The 14444-nt window shown below is 33.4% G+C and overlaps 2 protein-coding genes and 1 long non-coding RNA gene across 3 annotated transcripts in view; 1 reads left to right on the top strand and 2 right to left on the bottom strand.

Annotated features, from left to right (window-relative positions):
- The window catches only part of LOC138702945 (uncharacterized), a 96507-nt gene that overhangs the window by 64432 nt on the left and 17631 nt on the right, over positions 1 to 14444 (top strand). The gene's annotated exons all lie outside the window — the stretch shown is intronic.
- On the bottom strand, positions 2111 to 3084 carry LOC138702679 (uncharacterized). The gene is made up of 2 exons (XM_069830005.1): positions 2746 to 3084; positions 2111 to 2501 (listed from the first exon to the last, which is right to left on the bottom strand). The coding sequence occupies exons 1-2, from the start codon at positions 3040 to 3042 to the stop codon at positions 2208 to 2210; spliced, it is 591 nt and encodes a 196-aa protein (XP_069686106.1). The 5' UTR covers positions 3043 to 3084; the 3' UTR covers positions 2111 to 2207.
- LOC138702678 (serine/arginine-rich splicing factor 4-like) lies at positions 11863 to 14031 on the bottom strand. The gene is made up of 3 exons (XM_069830004.1): positions 13756 to 14031; positions 12648 to 12888; positions 11863 to 12401 (listed from the first exon to the last, which is right to left on the bottom strand). Exons 1-3 carry the CDS (start codon positions 13965 to 13967, stop codon positions 12090 to 12092), a joined length of 765 nt encoding a protein of 254 aa, XP_069686105.1. The 5' UTR covers positions 13968 to 14031; the 3' UTR covers positions 11863 to 12089.

The raw sequence follows: 14444 nt of genomic DNA, 5'->3' as shown, positions 1-14444 counted from the left end.
CATACATACATACATACATACATACATACATACATACATACATACATACATACATACATACATACACACACACAATTTTTTGTCAGTTAGGCCTAATTTCGGAATGTCGTTTCATATGACGAGAATATATATTGCATGCCATTCATTCAATAGGCTATTCTCTTGTCCACACTCTCAATTGGTAAACTGAAGCAAAAAGAAAGCATTCAAACCGTGCATCCCTGATAAAGCGCAGATTTTTTTTTTTGAACAGACGGCGGTGTAATATAAAAGAAAACCCGCTGTCCTCCATAATTCGAAGCACCGCTATCATATCAGAAGTGCCTTGTGATGGATAGTGCCAATAACAATGTAGGGATTTTAGAAACTACAAACTTACACCCACGAAACAAGAAAAATTATATTTCTATAATCACTGACAGAGTACTATCAGTTATTTATTGGTTATTTAGCAATGCTATATCAACTGCGAGATTATCTAGCATCGGTGGTATTGATGACGGTAAGATAATAAGTAAAGAGATAGGTTTGGAAATGAATTCCGAAAAAACAACGTATATGATTATGTCTCGTGACGAGAATATTGTACGAAATGGAGATATAAAAATTGGAAAGTTATCTTTTGATGAGGTGGAAAAATTCAAATACCTGGGAGCAACAGTAACAAATGAGCCGTTCAGAGCAAAAGTGGTGTAAGTCAAAATTGGGTAATGAAGTTTAAATTAAAAATTCTGTAAAGTACAGCGCAAAGTAACAATAATTAATATGTCCTTGCTATCCACCGAATACTAATAATTTAAATAAATTGAATATTAATTGCTACTTTGCGCTGTATTTTACAGAATGTTTACATTAACTCTCATTACATATTTTTGACTTACACCACTTCTGTACTGAACGGCTCAAATATAAATGATACTCGGGAGGATATTAAACACAGACTACATATGGGAAATACCTGTTATTCGGTTGAGAAGCTTTTATCATCCACTCTGCTGTCAAAAAATCCGAAAGTTAGAATTTATAAAACAGTCATATTACCGGTTGTTCTGTATGGTTGTGAAACGTGGACTGTCACTTTGAGAGAAGAACAGAGATTAAGGGTGTTTGAGAATAAGGTGCTTAGGGAAATATTTGGGGCTCAGAGGGATGAAGTTACAGGAGAATGGAGAATGTTACACAACACAGAACTGCATGCATTTTATTCTTCACCTGACATAATTAGGAACATTAAACCCAGACATTTGAGATGGGCAGGGCATGTAGCACGTATGGGCGAATCCAGAAATGCATATATAGTTTTAGTTGGGAGGCCGGAGGGAAAGAGACCTTTGGGGATGCCGAGACGTAGATAGGAGGATAATAAAAAAATGATTTGAGGGAGGTGTGATATGGGGAAATGAAAATCCTATCTTTGGCCGGGAGAAATACTCTTGTTTGGAAAAATACTACTGTGACTCCCTGTAGTTACGCGTCATAAATATTAAACTTCGTCTCCACAAAGGCTTTTTTCACTTAATTACACTTCCAATTTCTCACTATTCACTTCTCATTTGATCAGAACTTTTTCACTTTAATTCTCTTTTTGTCTTTACCCAACTTACTACATTTTTAGTCTACACTTTCATCTGATACATGACATTTTGTTCCCTATTCTTATTCTATCACTTTGCCACCACCGATTTTCTTTCATTCATTTTTTGTACACTTCATCCTCGCTAAATCCAACTCCCATACTAATTTGTCCTCCATTTCGCCATTTAATAACCTCTCTCAAAAACTATCTACTCTGTCATAATCAGTAATATCTGGCAGTTGCTTCGTTCCCTTGTTTCTCCTTACCATGCCATCTCTTTCATTTTTTCTGTTCGTCTTTTCTAACGCTCTTGAGTAGGAGAAATACAGCCGTTACACAAATACATATCAAAATCCTTAATCAAAAATCAAATTAATAAATAAAAACAAGTGTATTTTGAAACTTGATTTTTATACAAAGTAATATAAATAATAAAATATCAACAATTCATTTTCTGTTCAAGTAAACTTTTACGACTCAAGAAATTTTACGCAGGCTATCTTCATTAACAATATAGCCAAAAAAGAGCGATTATTCAGAGTTTTATACACCGATAATTTCGAAATTTACAAATCATTATGTTCATTGCCAAGAAAGGTAATTATTTGGAGTATAAAAATGCTGATAAGTTTCACATGTGAAAGTCATTGTGTTCTTCTGCATCCTCCTCATCTTGTGCCTGCGTTGCATCATCATCTGTCTTGGACGTAGATTCCTTATCATCAGAGTCCTGGTTTCCTGGATTCTCTGCCTTGCGGTCCTCGGTTTTCTGTTCCCGTTCTGGGCAGGTGTCCGCAGATTTATTGTCTTCAGTTTCGTCATTATTATCCATTTTGCTGTCTGCGTCATCATTCTGATTTGTTACGTCCTTAGATTCGCTGGTCGACGGCATTTCTCCATCTGGATTGCGATTGCAGGCTATGAACTGTTGAACACAAACATTCAAATGTCAAATTAAGAAGAAAAAACATACGTCAACATAAGACGAAAGAAAAAATACGGTGATTGTCAGTTTACTGCATTATACTCGTACAGTTTGTGTCCAGAGTGGTGCGAGTCTATGTGCAAAAAGGAACTGAAATTTTACAACACTCATAATGCGTAAGCTATATTGAATAAATGTGTTATCTGTGTGACAGCCATTTTGATATATTACATTGCATACTTACTCTGCCTTTCTGCGTATGGCAGCAGCACACTTGGTGTTCGATGCGTTGACGCTTTTGTTTTCTGCGTGGCATTGTGTAGACACTGCTTCTAGTGGAAAGGCTAGTCCTGCTACCGCTGCTGGCGCTGCCCTTGCTCTCGGAATAGCTCCTGCTCCTGCTGTCCCTGGAATCGCTGCTGCTTCGTGACCTCCTGCGTTCCCTGGTTCTGTCTTCCATAGGTTCAGCTAAGGGTCCGTACAATCTGCAACGATCCATGCAATAAATGAATTCGCGGTGATCAGCTACTGACTTCATCATGACACCTGCTTCATTTCACGATTTATTTGCACTTTATGTTACTGAATGATATCATGTTGCAATGCTTATTTTCTGCTTGTCTCTCTGTCTGTCTGTTTGTCTGTCTGTCTGTCTGTCTGTCTGCCTGCCTATCATCTATCTCCCTGCCTATCTAGATACCTATCATGTTTCTTTCCTGTATTTCTGAAAATAATATTTATGCGCCATCTTACTTTTCATTTGTGTTTATTTACGTCAACAGTGATGCATAGTGGGAACAGCACAAAAATTAATTTTTGTACACAATCTGTACTATATTCACATTGATTTTCGGGTGATATATTAAAGATTCATGTATTCAAGTCTAATTTTGAAATATGTTAAAGTAATTATCCCAGCACAAGAAAACGGATACTCTTTGAACCAAATGAACGTATTTTAAATATTGGCTACAATGGTAATTAAGAAACATGAGGAATTATCCTTGTACCAAAATGTACGCTCTCTGGTCCAAAATATTCGTATGTTATTATGTTAGTTGCATTTTATTGCATCAAAATAGGATATTCTTTGGAGCAAATGATCGTATTTTAACTATACAATTACAATCAAAAACGAGTTTAACGAATTTTCCTTGCACCAAAATGGACGTCCCCTGGACAGAATGATTTTAATTTTATATAATTACGTCATAGTTTCATCTGGTATAAAACATATGTGTGTACAATGAAAGAGCTGATAGACAAGGAGAGGAGATAGAAAACGTTAAGATCAGCTGAAATAATATCAAAATTTTTGAAATATGAAGGAAGTTAGGACTTACCTATATCGTTGTGAAGGTAGTTCTTCCACGTGTCCTTGCCTGACTGCACTTCTCAGTGACGTGTTTAGCTGGGATCTCACATCTCCAGTGGCAGACATGTTCTTCCGCATGTAGCTTACGATGTCCCTCAGGGAAGACCCGTTATTACCGCCATCTTCATCTTCGAGTGCTCTTAATGTCGTCAGCAACCTGGCGATGGAGCGCTGAGCCATAGTAGTCAGTTCTCTATCAATATTCAATTTAGCAAGCTAGAAACCAGGCGATGGTAATTTTCGAATCCAATACCCGATAAAAGAGGAGTGCATGGACCTACTTCAAACAAGACTGCAATGATATTGTGTACGGTCGTTTCCACAGTTACGGAAACAATGTCACTAAGAATGGAAGCTTGCGACAATTGCCTATGGTTTCTCCAGTGTAAAAATGCAGATTGTTCATGGACTGGCACAGAACAATGACATTTGTACATATATATCAAAGCAGATACTTACGAAGGAACCAGTACAAAGCAGTGCCGTCAGACGCCGTAGCGCCCTTCATGAATTTCCTTAAATGCGTTGGTTATTTTTATATATTTACTAGCTGAAAGCACCCGGCGTTGCCCGGGTTTTCCTTTCTGCTTCTATTTTTAATTAAACTGGTTATTAAATTTTCGGAAATCTCGGAAACCTAACATTACACAACCAAAACGAATTGTCTTTACTAAGCTTTTCTCGCCCATATAGATGAATCTTTACTTAACGTCTCTTACATGAATTAATGAACTCCTTAGCCAAATGCCTGCCGGGGTTAACTCAATTTAAAACAGTTTTAAATCAGGCACCGAAAAGAAAACATTTCATAATGTGCCTGACGTTAAACTGTTGTTGTAAATTTATTTATTTATTTGTTTTTATCCATTTATTTATTTGTTTTTATTTATTTATTTATTTACTTGTTTTTATTTATTTATTTGTTTTATTTATTTACTTATTTATTCTGGTGTAGTTAAGGCCATTAGGCCTTTTCTTCCACACCGCCAGAAATACAAATAAATTAATAGAAAAATCAAACTATAAACAAAGTAAGACCAACGAAAATATAATTCCTTCTCCTCTTTCTGATCAGTTTCAGCATCGAAACAATATATAGTCTATATACATAATTTAATTTATGTTGGAAATTTTTTTTACCTCTTGACCGCTGTACACCCACTTATATCATACCCAGTTTTTTTATATAACTTGAAACTATATCTCATAAATTCAGAACATATTATTATATTAATTATAATTTTATACATAGAATACAGATACAATATAAACTCGCAATAAGTCATTTTTTAACGTAAAGACTAATATTCTGAGAAACTTATATGCCTACCGGTATTTTAGAAATTAAGAGATTTTTATTTCTAAAACGCTTAACTTACTAAATTTGCAACGTGATTATACAGATATTATTTCGCAGCAACACATTTTCGGACGTGAACAACAATATTTTGGGAATTAATGCAATGTTATTTTCAGTGGGGTTATGTACATTCACATACTACATTAGCAACATGACAAAAGTATGATTGAATTGCTTATTGATATGTGTAAAATATATTTTTTTTTCACTTCTTTGTATAAAATATAGTTGAGGATGTGAAAAACACGCAGTTTTTAAGTTAATGTCTGCAACTTTGAGCGACTGTCCTTCAGCTTCATTTTATTATGGCCATTACAAATGCTAGTGGCATTGAAATTGCAGTTGCTTAAAATTGAATGAGTATCCTAGCAATACGTGGAATAAAAACGTCTCCTTTTATTTTCGCAGTTAATATTGCCAATTCTATTACGTTTCGTATGAGCTTTTTACACAAATTTTTATTTGTGCATAATTTTGGTGCGTCAATATTTCGCAATAGTACTATTAGTTATGCAATATTAAGTCAATTATGTGGTAGCAATCCTTGTAGTTTCAAAGAATTCTAGAATTCAGTATTATAAAACAGTTTGCTCACTATCTACAAAACTGCATCGAGGAATTCATAATACGGTCCTGGACTGCATAAAGATACTTATTGCATGAATTATCTACTTTTAGCCTTCATGATCTGTAACAACAATGTAATTTAATTTCATGTTAAAATTTCCATGGCCTCGTGAAAGTCGATGTTGAATACAACAGACAATAATAAAAGAACAATTGACTGTAGAAGATTTTGCATTTTAATATTATAAATATGAATATCTGATCTATTTATTTTTATTTTTCATAATTTTAATTAATTTCATTTCCATTTGCACAATTTTAATGTAGCCTATGTTCTTCTCCTGGTTATGGAGGTTAAATGTGCAAACTTTGGCACATATCGGTCAAAGCGTGTAGATTTGTATAGAGAATATACACACACACATACATACATACATACATACATACATACATACATACATACATACATACATACATACATACATACATACATACATACATACATACACATCCACGTTCAATTTTATATATTAAGATTTTTATTATTACTATTTATTTACTTGTTCATTTATTTATTTCATTGTTTATTTATTTATTCACTTAATTATTTCACTGGTGTTTATTTATTTATTTATTTATTTATTTATTTATTTATTTATTCAAAAACATATTTATTTTTCATTTTTATTGGCATTTATTTATTATTTATCTATATATTCATCAGTTTACTTATGCGGCCATCTGTCTGTCTATTTATTGAATTTATTTATTTCTTTATTTATTTGTTTATTTATTTATTCAATAATTTATTTATTTTTTCATTTTTATTGGTATTTATTTGTTATTTATCCATATATTCATCAATTTACTTATGCGGCCATCTGTCTGTCTGTCTGTCTGTCTATCTGTCTCTTATTGAATTTATTTATTTATTTATTTATTTATTTATTTATTTATTTATTTATTTATTTATTCAATAATTTATTTATTTTTTCAATTTTATTGGTATGTATTTATTATTTATCCATATATTCATCAATTTACTTATGCGGCCATCTGTCTGTCTATCTGTCTATTTATTGAATTTATTTATTTATTTATTTATTTATTTATTTATTTATTTATTTATGCGATAATGTATTTATTTTTTCATTTTTATTGGTATTTATTTATTATTTATCCATATATTCATCAATTTACTTATGCGGCCATCTGCCTGTCAGTCTATCTGTCTATTTATTGAATTTATTTATTTCTTTATTTATTTGTTTATTTATTTATTCAATAATTTATTTATTTTTTTCATTTTTATTGGTATTTATTTGTTATTTATCCATATATTCATCAATTTACTTATGCGGCCATCTGTCTGTCTGTCTATCTGTCTCTTTATTGAATTTATTTATTTATTTATTTATTTATTTATTTATTTATTTATTTATTTATTTATTTATTTATTTATTGATTTATTTATTTATTTATTTCTTCAATAATTTATTTATTTTTTTCATTTTTTTGGTATTTATTCATTATTTATCCATATATTCATCAATTTACTTATGCGGCCATCTGTCTGTCTGTCTATCTGTCTTTTATAGAATTTATTTATTTTTTATTTATTTATTCAGTGTCCATTTATTCATCCATTTATTTATGCGTCTATCTATCTATCTATCTATCTATCTATCTATCTATCTATCTATCTATCTATCTATCTATCTATCTATCTATCTATCTATCTATCTATCTATCTATCTATCTATCTATCTATCTATCTATCTATCTGTCTATTTATGGAATGTATTTATGTCTGGAATAATAATAATAATAATAATAATAATAATAATAATAATAATAGTAATAATTAATAATAATAATAATAGTAATAATTAATAATAATAATAGTAATGAATAATAATAATAGTAACAATAATAATAATAATAATAATAATAATAAGTAATAATAATAATTTTTCTCGTTGCCAAACTTTCAGAACGGCCCCAAGGTTCACTCAGCCTTCTATAAAATTGAGTACCGGGTCCTTCCCGGGGGTAAAAGGCGGTCAGAGCGTGGTGCCGACCACACCACCTCATTCTAGTGCCGAGGTCATGGAAAGCATGGGGCTCTACCTCCATGCCCCCCAAGTGTCTTCATGGCATGTTACGGGGATACCTTTACCTTTTTTAATAATAATAATAATAATAATAATAATAATAATAATAATAATAATAATTAATAATAATAATAATTAATAATAATAGTAGTAATACTAATAATAATAATAATAATAATAATAATAATAATAATAATTAATAATAATAATAATTAATAATAATAGTAGTAATACTAATAATAATAATAATAATAATAATAATAATAATAATAATAATAATAATAATTAATAATAATAATAATTAATAATAATAGTAGTAATACTAATAATAATAATAATAATAATAATAATAGTAATCCGAGGCGCCACAGCCCTTGAAGCGCAAAGACCGACCAGCCGGCTGCTGCCTCACGTTCACATACCGATATAGAAGTGAACGATCATCCAACCAGAATGGAGGTATCGTATGGTTAGCATTATGACCCTCCAGGTGTTATAGCTGGATTTCGCAACCGGACTTCGCTATCTATCGTAGCTCCCCAAGTGCATCACGATGCTGGTGGGCACTGGTTCCATACACTGACACAAATTTTCATGAGAAAATGTCTTTCCCCATGAGGATTCGTTTCAGAGCGCAATTCCATAACGTGACTCCTAGGCAGGAGGACTTAGACCACGACGCCACGGCGCGAGATTTCTGTCTGCAATAGTAAAGAGATAATAGACGCTTTCTGTAAACTTTGAGTAGTCCGCCGAATTGCCTCTGTGGTAGCATGTCTGCCTCCAGACCAGCCGGCCCGGGTTCGATTCCCGGCGGAGTCAGAAGTTTTCATGAGATTTTCTATCTCGTGGCTTGGAGAGATGGCGGTGCATAAATTCAAATCACTAGATTGTGCACCAATACTCCTGGGTTGAATCCCAAATCTCTCCGCAGTGCACATGAAGAGAAGTCATATGTCACTGTTGATAGTGATTCGTCCGTCGGATGGGGACGTTAAGCCTGGCCCCCTTGGTGCTATTCGACAGGAGTAGGCTACATGCCGGCACCGGATTTCCCCTTCTCCCTCCCTCATCTTCATCTTCATCACTGATTCCAGACACCACACTTACACATACACTCACCCTAGTTAGTACACGACATAACTCTCCACAGATGCCCATCATGTACAGTGTGACCCGCCGAAGTGGTGTACAACTAAAAAAATGGGTTACAGTCGTGCCATCTATCCGCAATATGCGGAAGCCGAATCACGTAAAGTGAAGTAGGTAGGCAGATGTTGTTAATTTTAATAGATTTAGGTGTGTTATTCGTGACTGGCTAATTAAAAACACTTTTTATGGTTTAAATAAATTTATGGAAACTAGTGTTGATATAGAATCTTAGTTTGTTTATCTTGTTTTTCTTTTGACTTTGTCTGTGTATCTGTGATACCAATACATTTTATCAATAATCAATAAATCATTGAATACACTTACATACATACATACATACATACATACATACATACATACATACATACATACATACATACATACATACATACATACATACATACAGTCCATATCTGTGGAGTAACGGTTAGAGTGTCTAGCCGCGAAATCAGGTGGCCTGGGTTCGATTCCCAGTCAGGACAAATTACCTGGTTGAGGTTTTTTTTAGGGGTTTTCTCAACCCAATATGAGCAAATCCTGGGTAACTTTCGGTGTTAGACCCCGGACTCATTTCACCGGCTTTATCACCTTCATCTCATTCAGACGCTAAATAATTTAAGATGTTGATAAAACGTCGTAAAATGGCCTACTAAAATAAAAAATATACATACATACATACATACATACATACATACATACATACATACATACATACATACATACATACATACATACATACATACATACATACATACATACATACATACATACATACATACATACATACATACATACATACATACATACATACATACATACATACACAATTTTTTTTCAGTTAGAACTAATTTCGTAATGTCGTCTCTTATGACGAGAAAATATATTGCATGCCTTTCATTCAATAGGCTGTTCTCTTGCCCATATTCTTCACTGGTAAACTGAAGCAAAAAGAAAACATTTAAACCGTACTCTACATTTATTTATTTATTTATTTAATAATAACATATACATAAAAACGTTACATTAAAATACCCCGAAAGAGCAAAGCTCGTGTTCGGGGACAGTTCCGTTACATAGATACACATACTTTGTAGACAAAATACTTAAGAAAAAAGCTCACATAAAGATTGTAATAAAATTAGTAAATAATAATACTAATAATAACTGAGTGAAAAAAGAGACGATGTTTAGATTGATGGATTAATATTAAATTATTATTAGTAGTATAATTAGTGCAGGTCATGTTGACATAGTAACCAAGATAAAATAGAAAAATACACTTAGGATAGAAATAAACTTGTTTTACAATACATGGTACATAATATATATACAGGGAAGTCTGTCATATAAATTTTTTAATTCTGGATCTGAAAATTTCATTGCTTAAAGTAGTCAATTCTGGATGAAATTTTATTATCGAATTATATAGCCGTGGACCATAATTTGTACTGTGTAGTAAAGCAGCAGATGTGAAATATTTAGGTTCAACTAATTTAAGAATTTCATTTCGTCTCGTATTATGAGCATGTGGCTGAGCTACAAATTTCGTTCTATTTTTATGATAGAATTTCATTAAAGAGTATTCATAAATTTGGTCAATTCTAAAAACATTCAATTCAGAATGGATCAAATTTGTTGGATAATCCAGTCGCCTTTTCAAACAAATTTTGATTATACGTTTTTGCAACATAATTAGAGGAAAAAGAGCAGTTTTTGAAATGCCTCCCCATCCAATTATACCATATTGGATAACAGATTCAACTAGAGCCAAATAAACCAAACGTAATACGTGAGTAGGCAAGTAATGGCGAAGGTTTACAAATTTGTAAATTGTTTTACGTATTCTGTTACATAAAAAGGTGATTTGTCTATCCCATTTCAAGTGCTGATCAACAATAATTCCCAGGTATTTCACATCTACAGATTCTTTCAGGCAAGGGCATTTACAGGTTGTAGAGAGTTTACAAAATGAGTTGTGGATTATTAATTTTAAATGAGAAAGTGATTTCAATTTGTTCAATCCAGAGACTGTTAAAGAAAATGGCACCAAAGTAGTTTTAGTTATATTTAGAGATAGCAAATTTGCATCAAGCCAGGTTTTGATCAAATTTATACCTACATTGGCATGTTTATAAGTGTCCTCCCAAGTTACCAAATTAGAAGAAACTAACCCAAGGGAATTTCATATGATTTTGAAAGTGAAAATCGTATCTTTGGCCCAGGGGAAATACTCGTCTTTGAAAAATTAGCCTACTACTGTGCCTCCCTGACGTATCGCGTCAAAATTATTAAACTTGATCTCCACAAAGACTTTTTTTTCTCTTAATTACACTTCCAATTTCTCACTCTTCCACTTTTCATTTGTTCAGAACTTTTTCACTTTAATTCTCTTTCCTTCTATGCCTAACTTTCTACAGTCTTAGTCTACACTTTCATCTGATACATGACATTATCTCCCCTATTCTTATTCTATCACTTTGCCACCTCCGATTTTCTTTCATTCATTTTTTGTACACTTCTTCCTTGCTAAATCCACCGCCCTTACCATTCTGTCCTACATTTCGCCATTTAATCACCTCTCTCAAAAAAGCCCTATCTATTCTGTCCATATAATCACTAATATCTGGTAGTTGCTTCGTTCCTTTGCTTCTCCTTACCATGTCTTCTCTTTCATTTTTTCTGTTCGTCTTGTCTATGCTCTTGAGTAGGTGAAATATAGCCGTTACACAAATACATATCAAAATCCTTAATCAAAAGTGAAATTAATAAATAGAGAAAAGTCTATTTGAAACTCGATTTTTATACAAAGTAATATAAATAACAAAATATCAACAATTCATTTTGTGTTCAAGTAAACTTTTACGACTCAAGAAATTTTACGCAGGCTATCTTCATTAACAATATAGCCAAAAAAGAGCGATTATTCAGAGTTTTAAACACTGATAATTTCGAAATTTACAAATCATTATGTTCATTGCCAAGAAAGGTAAATATTCGGAGTATAAAAATGCTGATAAGTTTCACATGGAAAAGACATAGAGTTGTTCTGCTTCCTCCTCCTCCCCCTCTTCCTCCTCCTCTTGTGCCTGCGCTGGGGCGTCATCTGCCTTGGACGCAGATTCCTTATCATCAGAGTCCTGGTTTCCTGGATTCTCTCCCTTGCGGTCCTCGGTTTTCTGTTCCCGTTCTGGGCAGGTGTCCGCAGATTTATTGTCTTCAGTTTCGTCATTATTATCCATTTTGCTGTCTGCGTCATCATTCTGATTTGTTACGTCCTTAGATTCGCTGGTCGACGGCATTTCTCCATCTGGATTGCGATTGCAGGCTATGAACTGTTGAACACAAACATTAAAATGTCAAATTAAGAAGAAAAAACATACGTCAACATAAGAGGAAAGAAAAAATACGGTGATTGTCACTTTACTGCATTATACTCCTACAGTTTGAGTGTCCAGAGTGGTGCGAGTCTATGTGCAAAAATGATCTGAAATTTTACAAGACTCATAAGACGTAGGCTATATTGAATAACCATGTTATCAGTGTGACAGCCATTTTGATATATTACATTGCATACTTACTCTGCCTTTCTGCGTATGGCAGCAGCACACTTGGTGTTCGATGCGTTGACGCTTTTGTTTTCGGCGTGGCATTGTGTAGACGCTGCTTCTAGTGGAAAGGCTAGTCCTGCTACCGCTACTGGCGCTGCCCTTGCTCTCGGAATAGCTCCTGCTCCTGCTGTCCCTGGAATCGCTGCTGCTTCGTGACCTCCTGCGTTCCCTGGTTCTGTCTTCCATAGGTTCAGCTAAGGGTCCGTACAATCTGCAACGATCCATGCAATAAATGAATTCGCGGTGATCAGCTACTGACTTCATCATGACACCTGCTTCATTTCACCATTTATTTGCACTTTATGTTACTGAATGATATCATGTTGTAATCCTTATTTTCTGCTTGTCTCTCTGTCTGTTTGTCTGTTTGTCTGTCTGTCTGTCTGTCTGTCTGTCTGCCTGCCTATCACCTATCTCCCTGCCTATCTAGATACCTATCATGTTTCTTTCCTGTATTTCTGAAAATAATATTTATGCGCCATCTTACTTTTCATTTGTCTTTATTTACGTCAACAGTGATGCACAGTGGGAACAGCACAAAAATTAATTTTTGTACACAATCTGTACTATAGTCGCATTGATTTTGGGGTGACATATTAAAGATTCATGTATTCAAGACTAATTTTGAAACATGTTAAAGTAATTATCCCAGCACAAGAAAACGGATACTCTTTGAGCCAAATGAACGTATTTTAAATATTGGCTACAATGGTAATTAAGAAACATGAGGGATTATCCTTGTACCAAAATGTACGCTCTCTGGTCCAAAATATTCGTATGTTATTATGTTAGTTGCATTTTATTGCATCAAAATAGCATATTCTTTGGACCAAATGATCGTATTTTAAAAATACTATTACAATCAAAAACGAGTTTAACGAATTTTCCTTGCACCAAAATGGACGTCCCCCCGGACAGATTGATTTTAATTTTATATAATTACTTCATAGTTTCATCTGGTATAAAACATATGTGTGTACAATGAAAGAGCTGATAGACAAGGGGAGGACATAGAAAAATTTAAGATCAGCTGAAATAATATCAAAATTTTTTAAATATGAAGGAAGTTAGGACTTACCGAAATCGTTGTGAAGGTAGTTCTTCCACGAGTCCTTGCCTGACTGCACTTCTCAGTGACGTGTTTAGCTGGGACCTCACATCTCCAGTGGTAGCCATGTTCTTCCGCATGTAGCTTACGATGTCCCTCAGGGAATACCCGTTACTACCGCCATCTTCATCTTCGAGTGCTCTTAATGTCGTCAGCAACCTGGCGATGGAGCGCTGAGCCATAGTGGTCAGTTCTCTATCAATATTCAATTTAGCAAGCTGGAAACCAGGCGACGGTAATTTTCGAATCCTGTAGCAGATAAGAAAGGAGTTCACGAACTTAATTCTAAACAAGACTGCAATGATATTGTGTACGGTCGTTTCCACAGTTACGGAAACAATGTCACTAAGAATGGAAGCTTACGACAATTGCCTATAATTTCCCTAGTGTAAAAATGCAGATTATTCATGGACTGGCACAGAACAATGGCATTTGTATATATTATATTAGGTACATAGAAAGAAACCGAAGTTTTGTACAAGCAGTACCGTCGGACGTCATAGCGCTCTTCACATGTGTCCTTAAATGCGTTAGTTGTTCTTATTTATTTATTTATTTATTTATTTATTTATTTATTTATTTATTTATTTATTTATTTATTTATTCGATAATTTGTTTATTTATTTATTTATTTATTTATTTATTTATTTATTTATTTA

Source organism: Periplaneta americana, chromosome 7 (assembly GCF_040183065.1).
Source record: "Periplaneta americana isolate PAMFEO1 chromosome 7, P.americana_PAMFEO1_priV1, whole genome shotgun sequence".
Lineage (NCBI taxonomy): Eukaryota > Metazoa > Arthropoda > Insecta > Blattodea > Blattidae > Periplaneta > Periplaneta americana.
This window is presented reverse-complemented; position numbering and strand designations above follow the sequence as displayed.